General features: G+C 38.3%; 1 protein-coding gene across 1 annotated transcript in view; it reads right to left on the reverse strand.

Moving 5' to 3' along the window:
- Positions 1 to 394: 394 nt before the first annotated feature.
- The window catches only part of LOC149209134 (protein DEHYDRATION-INDUCED 19-like), a 61716-nt gene continuing 50030 nt past the window's right edge, over positions 395 to 12080 (reverse strand). The window contains exon 5 of the mRNA XM_089396296.1: positions 395 to 1016. Within this exon, the coding sequence (XP_089252422.1) occupies positions 905 to 1016 (112 nt within the window). The 3' untranslated portion in view covers positions 395 to 904. The remainder of the gene's footprint in view (positions 1017 to 12080) is intronic.

Here is a 12080-nt window from a genome sequence, read left to right on the forward strand (position 1 = left end):
AGGATTTCGGTTAAAATAAGTCCATCATTCAAACAGTCATGTGATAATCAATCAAGGTCAAATTCTTCAGAACATGAAATCTGCCTTGCCAGAAACAAAATATGGTGGATCACAAGAAAACGGGATTAGAGACATAACCATGCAAAATATATTTTCAGTGTAAAAAAATTCAATTTCCTACATGCAAAAGCATCAAAACTTGGTCAATTAAATGTCTTACTTCAACTGAATAGTATTTTCATGTTCAACGCACATTCAGATAGATTTCATAATCTGGCAATTTGTTTATCCAATATATTTTATTTCATTCAACTCTGCCTAAAACAGATCTCTGTATCATCTCTAGTCATCCCGCTTTTTTCTTCAAATGTGAAATTGTAATGCAATTGAAAGATGACACGCAAAATCCCTTTCAGCTCATATTCCCATACCCACAAATGCAAAAGACACCACTGTATGTTTCAATCCAACTTAGAAAGGAAAAAAACATACAACGTTGCATACCATGTTCTTGGGTAACCCACCCAAACATGGCCAAAGATTGATTAGAAAAGGATCATCACTACTTACATACTGGCTACCAAATGCGACTATTAACCTTTGAACATGCAATGCAAGAGGCTAACCACCAAATATTGTGGAACTATAAGGGCATAGCATAACAGCGCCCCTTGTGACTTCCTTGCAAGTATTTACTATTTCCAAGGCTAAATCAGCCATATTTTAAGCCAGTGATCCAAAGTCAGGTGCAAAGGAAATAGCACAATGTCAATGATGCTACTCTTGCCCTTGTTTTCTAATCTTCCTGAAATGCATGAGTGTTTCTCAGCACGCCCTGAACCTGAAACTTGGACAAGAATATATACTTATTGGTTTAACCTTGTTTTATGAAAATTCCTGGTACTTACTCGTCAGCAAGCAGTGTGGACATAACCAACTGCTGAACAAAGTTTGCTCTTAAAGTTGCTTGCTTTATCTTCTGCGCCCTCTCTTCTGAACTCAATGATGGCTCATTACTGCAAAAGAATGAAAGAAAAAACAATCAGAATAACCAAGATATAAATATTTTTAAAGCAGCAGAAATCATTAAGAGGCATGGCATGTGAGTTAATGCAGATGCAGATATTCGTGGATATTGATAGTGGGCAAAAGAGCATAGAGAAAACCATTAACTCATGCAACAAGCAAACTAAAATGCATGCCACGATAGTTACTAAGCATGACAAGAAAAGACACATATCCTATGTACAATGGGACATCAGAAAATGTGGCAAAAATATCACCGATGCTACAGAGAACAGGACAATAGGTGGAAAAAACAGTAAACCACAGCAAGCATTAAAATTACAAAATAAATTCATTCTTTTAATTTTTTAAATATAAGCAAATAGCAAAATCAAATAAGCACATTGGTACACAAATATGGAGAAAAGAAAAAACACCAATATATATGTAGTGGATGTCAAGACATAAATGATATATCAAAGTCAATACAAAATCCCGTCTATTCGCTCAAGTCTAATAAACACAAAATCACAAAAATCTGGGAACTAGCAAGACATATCAAGACATAACCACCCCTAACAATGTTGAGCTGGGATTCCTAGTGTTTTCCACTTGCATTAACAGATTCAAAGGCTATTTATGTCTAAAGATATGGGGCTGAAGATGCCTTGTGCTTGGTGGGCAACACATGGCATAGCATGCACTATTCTACGAGTGCTTCATGCAACTCCTATATCAAGTTAAATCATCCTCTTGTTGCGAGAGGAATCAGAGAACATCATAGAATATGCATGCTCTTTAATGACACATGTTTGAGCAATGCATAGCAGTTACAATGGCGTATGTGCACTCGAAGTTATATCTTATATACTGTATGAGGGAAGAGGGATTTAAGGACTAAGATATGAGATGTATTTCCTAATAATATAGATTTGGACAAAAACATTGAGTTGGCACTAACTAACTTGAATCTAGTTGAACCAATACTAGATCATGTCACTTTTGATAATTTTAGTTATCGTCGAATGACAAGGTATGAGATTCTTCAATATGGCAAATTTAGTTGTTTATCAAATATTCAAACTGTGGGAAAAGAGATATCTGCACAAAAACTTACGAATATATAATAGACAGTCCTGATCAGCCGCAACCTTAGCCAAGTGATTAGTCGAGCATCAACTTATTAAGTTCAAGCTAAACTTACACCGCAACCTTAGCCAAGTGATCAGTCGAGCATCAACTTATTAAATTCAAGCTAAACTTACTCACTCAAAATCAAGCTGAGCTTTTAAAGCTTCCTCCTCGTAATTAAGTTACTACAAAGTCCCCCGATCTGTTTTTGAATCACTTGGGAATACAATTTTCACTAATTCCCATGCGGTTATATCCTATTTTGCATTTTCCATTAACATCCCCATCTATAGCCTTGGTATCATAACCATCTATGATCTTATCTATCATCTATATAATATATTTTGATTTTTTATGACATCAAATAACTCAGAAAATTTCCGTTACGGTTCTAAACTTTGATTTTAAGTCTATTCTAATTTCTTGCATTTGATGCAGTAGCTAGTGGTATCAATCTTTTCTAAATGCTTTAAAATTTGCCTCTTTACATCTATACTTTATTTTTGTAATTGGAATCAGTGATGGAGTGTACTGCTAAAGCACTCCTTATGTATAGGTCATTGGTTGAAAGACCCTTGCAGTTTATGGTTCTAAACAACAATTTTATATGAATTATAATTTCTTGCATTTCAATGTACTCACTAGTGGTACCAGTGTTTTCTAAATGTTTTAAAAATGTGCTTCTTCACACCTATATTTTATTTTGTAATTGTAATATATAAATACACATGCCCACAGGATGTAGAGTAGTCGATGATGGAGCGTAATGTTAAAGGTCATTGATTCAAAACTTTGTGGGTCTAGCCCTAAGGGTTAGCTCAATTGGTCGACTTCCCGATGTTAAATCACCTTAGCTATTGATGTTGAAATGTGTAACTAGGTTCGGTCTTCATAAATATGAATTGTAATTTGATTATTGTATGTTATAAAATGAAAGAAAAATTATTATTGTTATTTTTGTAGCATGGGTTTCATGCTCAAGGTTTAATATTTAGAGGTCAAGCACCCACTGAGTGCTTCTAGGGTTTGTCCTAAGGTCAAGAAGTCAAAAGAGTTATTGTCATATGAAGATGACCCCATCGGGCACATTGTAACTTGTAAAAAGAATTATTTTTGTATATAGAAGTGTCAAAATACCCTCCAAGACCAAATCAGCTTGCCCGCTAAGAAGTCAGCCTCAATTAGGGCATTTGTCCTCCTTGGAAGCCTATATATTGGAGGGAACTAGACCTCCTGTGAAGAAGGGCGAAGGACAATTGTTTGGGTTATCTCTCTCTCTCGTGCGAAGAAGGAAAGCTAGGGTTTTGTTGTTGCAAGATCGAGGTTGAGGATATTCTAGGAAGAAGGTCAAAGGAAGGTCAAATGGATCATCTACAAGCCCTAGAAGGAGGAGAAACTCAAGCAAAGGTCAAGAGAAGCCTTGGAAGCCCTAAATCTGCTCACACATGTGGAAGCGACAACTGTTACTAAGAGCTGAAAATTTCAGACCTGCGGTAGAGGCCACAATTAAATCACTGGGGGTCGAAGTTGTGCAGCCGGAAGAGATTTGACTAGGTTTGATTGGGACAGAGGAAGCACATCATCAAAAAGGTCAGACTTGGTCAATCATTGGTCTTGGTCTAGAGGCCTTGGAATTCGTCATTTGAAGAATTTATAAGAGAAGAAAAAGGGGTATTCCTCTCAAGTGGAGAGGTTTTGGCCCTAGCTTGCAGCCTATATCTTGTGTTCTTGTGCATTGTTGATCTTCTTGTTTTGATAGTTGTTTGATAATAAGAACAACATAATAATAAGAGAAGAGGATAATAATCAAGAAAATTAAAAATATATCGAGTTAAAGAGAAATCATCTTAGTTATAGCCATTAAGATTTCTCAACAATTGAGGAGATAACCTACTGTTTCACGCCCTCCTCTGAGCTTGCTGCAACAAAGCATTCCCCCATGTTTTCTCCCCTGAGGGTCCCTCCAAAGTCTGATCCGGAGGGTGCTCCCTCTGCTCATGCGGCCCCTCCTGATGTGGTTTCCATCGCCTTTTCCATCCTCATCGCTTCGCTTGGAGATTCGCAACCGTCTATCTGTCTCCAAGTTGTCAAGCAGACTGAAGAAATTCCTGAAATTGATCTTCCTCCTGCTATGCCTCGCAGAGCTACCCTCTCTCTGCCTGAGCGTGGCTTGGTTGGTCAATTTACTGGACTTTGGCCCTCTCCAGAAATAGTCCAAAAATGGGTGGAAAGAAACTGGGCTGCAAAAACCCAAGGTCAAATCTCGATCTGCTTCTGTGGTAGGGGATATTTCACCTTCTACTTTGAATCCAAGGAAGATCGTGACTTAATCTTCAGAAATGGACCTTACTTCATGGATACAAAAGGCCTATACTTGAATAGATGGACTCCTGACTTCGATCCAAAGCTTGATGTTCCCAATGCAGTCCCAGTTTGGGTTTGCCTCCCTCATCTTCCTCTTCACTGCTGAGGAGACGACTCGGTAAGAGCAACAGGCAATGCAATCGGAAAATAGATAAACGGGAGCGAGCCTAAAGAAAATCTTCATGTTTGTGCACGAATATACATGGAAGTCGATCTGGGTAAGGACCTTCCAGACGCTGTGGAGATCAAGGTCGACAACTGGGCTCACATCCAATAGTTGGACTACGAACAACTCCCATTTAAATGCAAGGTATGTCATGAATATGGTCATTTTGCAAATAGATGTTCAAAACAAGCAGTAGAGGAACCAGCTAAAACACAAGAAACCCAATGGGAAACAGTGAAACGTAAAAAAAATCAGGAAACAAATCATCAAAATCAGTAGACCCTCCTCATTCTAGTCCATCTTCTTCGGATGCTCCTCCCTCCTCATATTTATCTCATCCTTTGGATTCTAATCCTTTTGCTTCCTTAGCCCCCCTTGCCTCTGACCTTCCTCTCACTTGCGAAGAGGGCGAGCTAGAGCAATCCATCTCTACCCTATCCCTCGCCTCTCCCTCTCCTAACCTCTCCTTGCCCCCCTTCAAGCCCTCTTGTCCCCTCTTTCGATAGGATTCTTACTAGAAACAAATCCAAAGAAACACTAGCCCCTCTAGAGAATCATAAAAAATCAAGAAGAAAACCAAATAAAGAAATACGTGATGGACCAACACAAAAAGACATGGCAATGGGCACCCAACAACCAATGGACACCTACATAGACAAAGGAGTAGGGGTCAGGAACATGCGAAATCAGACAGCAAGAGGCAAGGGATCTTTCGATCCATCACATAGTAAATAATGAATCTTGTCTTCTGGAATTGTATAGATCTCGGGCACTTTTCCAAAGTAAATGCAACAAAAGACCTTATTAAATCTAAGCCCTGATTTCCTTCTACTTCAAGAGACCAAATTAACTGAGGAAGAAATGGTCTCAATAATCCAAAAACAAAAGAACTTTGAAGGTGTAGCAATAAGTGCAAGAGGAGCTTCGGGAGGAATTTGTACAATGTGGAACCAAAATTGGATCAAAACAAAATCTCAGGAAAGCGAATCATTATTTTCAATCTCTATGCCCCAATTCACTTCAGAGATAAGGAACTTTGTTGGCAATCTGTAGCAGACTAGTTAGAATCAAAAGAAAATATAAGCATAATAGTTGGAGGAGATTTCAACTTGGCCATGAAGGCGAGGGATAAAAGAGGAGGTGTTTTTTTGCCTGATCCAAACATAGATAAGCTTGAAAGCACTATAGCAGATCAAAACCTAATGGATGTTATCCCAAAGAATAGCAAATTCACCTGGAGCAACAGAAGAATAGGCCCAGGCAATATAAAGGAAAGACTAGATCGTTTTCTGATTCACGTCAGCCTTGTCTCCAGATCAGATCCAGTGTCAACAAAAATCCTTGCATCTATAGTTTTTGACCACAAGCCTATTTCTCTAAAACTTTGGTGAATCCATAAACCTGGGCCCTCTTCCTTTCCGATACAACCCTCTGTGGTCCACCATTGATGAGGTCCAGCAGCTAGTGCATTCTACATGGAAATCTAGTATTAGTGGATCACCAGGATATATATGGGAAACAAAGCTAAAGATGACCAGGATCACTCTCAAATAATGGGCTAGAACTCACTACAAAGAATCAAAGCAAAAGAAAATAGAACTCCAAAAGGAGTTGGACCAAGTCCAGGCAAAGATGGAAACCAAAGAGGACACTATAGAGTTGCAAACCAAAGAAAAGGAACTCTCTTGGGAGATTTACCAAATCAACAGGAAAGAGGAGGAAAGTTGGAGAATCAAATCCAAGAGCTTATGGATTTAGGCAAGTGATAAGAATACAGCCTTCTTCCAAAATCTCACTAAAATGCGAAGAATCAAGAATCGAATTGAGGAGATAAGGAGAGAAGGGAATGTAGAAATCAAGGGGCAGGAAGAAATCAAAGATGAGGCATATCAACATTTCAAAAGGTTATTAACAGCTGAGGAAGAGCCAAATAGCTATGAAGAGTTCATAAGACATATTCCAAATATAGTTTCCAACAAGGAAAATGTTGCTCTAACCAATCCAGTAGAGGAAGAGGAACTCAAAACAGCATTTGGAACCTTCATCTCGACAAAGCACCAAGGTCGGATGGTTTCACCATTGCTTTCTATCATTCATTTTGGGAACTCATCAAAAAAGATCTCCTTAAAATGATTCTTTGGGTTCACCGCAAGCATAAAATTGGAGGAAATACAAATTCAACCTTCTTGGCTCTAATCCCGAAAGAATCTAGGCCAACCTCCTTTAAATGCTTCAGACCCCTATCCTTGTGCAATTCTTCCTACAAAATCACAACAAAGATTTTTGCTAATCATCTCAAAGCTCTCCTCCCACATCTAATCTCTAACAATTAAAGTGGCTTTGTCCCCAACTGGCAAATAGTGACAACATTCTCTTAGTCCAAGAAACTATCCATTCTAGCCTTTCCAAGAATGAGCAAGGTTTCATCTTGAAGTTAGACATGGCTAATGCCTTTGATAGAGTCAAACATTCTTTCCTTCTCATTGTTCTGGACAAATTAGGATTTGCAAAATATTTCATTGACATCATAAAGGCTTGTATTCAAGGGACATGGATCGCCCCCTTAATGAATGGAATACCTGGAAAAAAAATTCAAATCTCTAGGGGAATTAGGCAAGGCTCCCCTATCTCTCCCTTCCTCTACATAATAATGGTTGAATCCCTCGGTAGAAATCAAGAATACAGCAGGAAAAGAGGGCTCATCACTATAATTCATTACAACAGAGCAACAAAAAGTATGAACCACTCCCAATTTGCCGATGACACTTTATTCATTGGTGATGCTTCTTATATTGTTGCCAAAAGATCTAAATCCGCCCTGGATCAATTTTTGAAGGCCTCGAGAGGACTTCTCAATCATTCAACGAGCAGCGTATTTGGATGGAATACCCCTAATCGAACTCTTCAGCGCATCTCTCAAATACTTGGAATTCCCTTCAAATTAAATTGGTCTTACTTCAAGCATTTAGGAATGCCTATCTCAAATCGTCTCATGAAGATTGAGGTATGGACAAAAGCTTTAGATAAAATGAAGAAGAAAATGTTGAACTAGGGAATGCAATGGCTTAATTTGGCTACGAGGATCACTTTGATCAAAGTTTGTCCTCTTCGCCCTTCCCTTATATCAGTTCACAATCATACAAGCTCTGGCTGGGATTCAAAAACAAATCGAGCTGAACATCAGAAGGTTCCTCTGGCAGAGAGGTAAAACAAAGACAAAAAAAATAGTTTGGTAAGCTGGAAACAAGTAACCGCACCTTATGACAAAGGAGGAGTTTCCATTCAGCATCCAGGCTTGATGAACACAACTCTGGGAGCTAAACTCATATGGAGGCTAATAACTGGAGAAACTTCATGGTGGAAGCAAGTTTTAGAGCATAAATACCTCTGTCTCTCAACACTAGCTTCTCACCTCTCAGATTCCTAATAGACCAAGCTCGCAAATTTGGAAGCTATGCAAAAAAGCTCTGCCCCTAATTCAAGCCAATACCTCTAGAATCCCTGGAGGGGGACAAGAAATAAACATCTAGACGGATAGCATTATGGGTAAGCCCTCTCTATCTTCTCACCAAGACATTCAACATCTCATGCTCTGGCTTCAAAATAAATGCATCTCAAATCTAGATCAAATATCTTCTTGGAATCAACATGACAATACTTGGGATGGATGGAATCTTCCTACAGTCCCTCCTGAGCTCCTCCAACAAAGGAACCTCCTTCTTCATCATCTCAAAGGAATGGCCCCTATTCGTTTCAAGCAGCAAGACAGTTTCAAATAAAAACCAACTAGAAGAGACTACTCAATAAAATTTGGATATGGTAAACTCTAAGAGAGCCTCGAACAGCAGCCTAACTGGCCTCTTTGTAAAATTGTCTGGAAATCCAAAAGCCTTCCCAAAATCAAAGTATTCATATGGACTATGCTCAAGGGGAAGATTCTCATAACTGAAAACCTAAGAAAACAAGGCATTCATGGTCCCTCAATCTGCCCACTCTGTTTCAAAGCCGAGGAAACCATTCATCACCTTTTCATTTCCTGTGATTTCTCAAACAAAAATTGGCAAGCCTTGGTAAGTCCCCTCCAAGTCCATGTATATCCCACTCTTAGCATTTTTAATTCTTTGTCAACTAAACTATCCTTACTCCTTCAAAAGCAAAGTCATGATCAAACGTTTCTGGACCTGCCTCCTAGCCTTCTTATGTTGGCAACTATGGTTAGCAAGGAACAAGTATATCTTTCAAAATAAAAAACCTAAAATCAGAAAAGTCTTGGCCAAAACTTGGAGCCTTTCCATGGAAACCATTCTCTCAAAAGGGAACAATAAAATATATATTAAAATTCTACCAAGATGAAGAGAGACATTGGTTCAACTTAGCCCTGGACAGATCCTCCAACATTGACTATCTACCCAAGAGAAATCCCCTCAGTTTAGTTAACTGGAAGGTGTGTATTAAAGCTCAGGAATTCAAAGACTGGCTAAAAACTCTTAGGAGGTCGTGTCTCTTCTTTGAGAGCGCTTCTAAATCAAATCTCAACCAAGTTGGCACTTGTGGCATCATTTTGGATCATTTGGGAAGAGAAACAGTGTCTTCTGAGTAGGGGCTAGGTTCTAAACCTAACAACAAGATTGAGGCTTACAGCTTTATTATGGGTGCACAGATGCTCTGTGAGCGAAATCTCAAGAATCTGATTGTAATTGGCAATTTGACCATCCTCATCAATCAGATGGTCAAAAGTTTGACCACCAAAAACGCAAACCTTCGGCAAATAGTCTCTCGAATTCAACATCAATTGAGGAATCTAGGAGATATTGCTTGTTATCATGTCGTTAGAGAAAACAATAGTAGGGCAGACGAACTAGCAAACAAAGCATGCTTCAGACCCCAAAGAGAGGCCAGGATCAATGGGGAGATTTCTATTAAGTTTATTCCCTAATCATCTACTTGTTCACATGTACAAAAGGAATCATGGTAACTCCAAAATATGTCCCATCCTCAAGGCTAACAGACTCCTCAGAAATCTGAAGCATATCTCCTTTTGTCAAAGCTCAAATTCCCAAGCAGATAGGAGCTCATACTTGAAGTCGCTTTCTTTGGATTTATCCATGATCGCATATCTCCACTCGATCCTTCACAGGGTTCATATGAAGTAGCTCTGCTCCCCTTCATCCATAAATCTACCCCAACGTCCCCCTCTTGCCCCAGCACGCAACTTCTTTTTGAGACTCTATCTTCTACGTTGATCCCTTTACCCTATGGTGTCCTCAGTACCTGCTATGATCCTCCTCTCTTCTATAGCGTAACCTTCCTCCCCTCTTTGTTGTCAGCACCATCTTCATTTCTAGACTTCACATTCTTATCCTCCGCCCTTCCTAATCCAATGGATCTAAATCAAGGTTGTCCCCACTGTAACTCTCTTAAAAAAGAATTGGAACAGATCAAAGTCTTGCATAACCAGTGGAAGGAGCGTTGCTCCTCAAAGATGGAGTTTTTATTCCACCAATGCACCAACCTCAGGAACTCCCTAGACAAGATCAATCAACGTTGCTCACATACTGAACAAGCCCTACATTCTCTCCAAATAAGGTTGAAAAGAAATTTGTTGAGAGCTCTAGCTTCATTGATCAAAGCAGCGCTCATCCTTAGACGGAGGAGAAATCAATCAACAAAGAGTAAAGGAGGAGACAAAGTCAGCTTCACCGCAAATTTCAACAAAACCATAGTGCTCTGAATCCAATCATAGTGGCTAATGAATTGTAAATGTATTTTGTTATTGCAACAATTTGTAAGAATCTACAAGCTATACGTAGTAGGTAAAATAGGTAAAGTAGAGCATCACAAATCTTGGACTTTTGCTTTTGTTTTCATCTAGATCTATTCAAACAAATTGTACCAAAGCTCTAGCCTCCTTTTTTTCGAATGAATATACCATAACTAACTTTGTTAAATAAAATCTCAACAATTGAGAGGTCACGGGTTCAATTCTTTCAACACCCTCAACAAAATCATAGTGCTTTGAATCCGATCATAGTGGCTAATGAATTGTAAATGTAGTTTGTTGTTGCAACAATTTGTAAGAATCTACAAGCTATATGTGGTAGGTAAAATAGGTATCTTTCAGTTTCATGTTAAAGTAGAGCATCACAGATCTTGGACTTTTGCTTTTGTTTTCATCTAGATTTGTTCAAAAGAGTTGTACCAAGGCTCTAGCCTCCTTTTCTTCGAATGAACATACCATAACTAACTTTGTTAAAAAAAAAATCTCAACAATTGAGAGGTCACGGGTTCAATTCTTTCGACACCCGCGAGTTCAGGGTCTGTGGCGGAGCTAGCAAGAAGTGATCCCTTCAGTGGATCTAACTAGTACAAATAGTTTGTGGATGTAGCGGCCACTGATCTCCAGGGTCTATGGACCACATAGAAGAATACCAATAAAAAATAAAAAAAATAAGAATAAATAATAAACAAAACAAAAGACAAAAACAACCTCCAAGGTTAACCAACAAAAAGAAAATATACACACATCCCATTTCAATGGTCTACACGCCCAAAACTCATGTCTATCTGTCCCAGTGTAAGTGTCATTTGTGACTTAGATTGAACATAAACGAATATATGTTAGATTGAACATAAACAAATATATGTGGGAAAGCAAAAGCATAACTCCTAATTACATAGAGAATATAGGGGACAAAAAAAAGTATATATTTTATATTTTACTTAACTAATTCAATTGAATTACTTCTTGTCCTCCACAATGATATGTGACTTTAGATTGAACATAAACGAATATATGTTAGATTGAATATAAACAAATATATGTGGAAAAGCAAAATCACAACTACTAATTACATAGAGAATATAGGGGACAAAAAAAAGTATATATTTTATATTTTACTAATTAACTAATTCAATTGAATTACTTCTTGTCCCCCACAATTATTGATTGAGACACTTAGTATTTGGGAATCTTTGTGATAATATTCCTAACACTACATTGGTTCAATTTAATGCAGTAGTGATAGTTTATTGGTTGACTAGGGCACAATGATTGGTATTATTTTCAAAAATCCAGTCATAAGCTGATGTTTTTCAATATTCCTTCTCACCTGATTCACCAAATTGAGATGTACGCTTCCATGGAGCATTGGGTACCACTCTTTAGATGATAAGTATTTATTCTTATGTAAGCCATGCTCTACTTGTAAGGCTACGTGGGCTAGAAAGATAACAAGAAAGTTTCATACCATATTGATCATTTACTAGCGTTACCACAACATCTTCTCATCCCGGTAAATATGATGATATCAACTTCCCATCCTTGCTGGTAAACATTATAATATCATCTTCTTATCCTTGATGGAATTTACTTCACCCAACATGAGGTGTATTTTTTCATTTCTAGTTTATTTCA

Source organism: Pinus tabuliformis, chromosome 1_2, assembly GCF_031772625.1.
Source record: "Pinus tabuliformis cultivar Carrire ecotype Pingquan chromosome 1_2, CPIR1, whole genome shotgun sequence".
Classification (NCBI taxonomy): Eukaryota; Viridiplantae; Streptophyta; class Pinopsida; order Pinales; family Pinaceae; genus Pinus; species Pinus tabuliformis.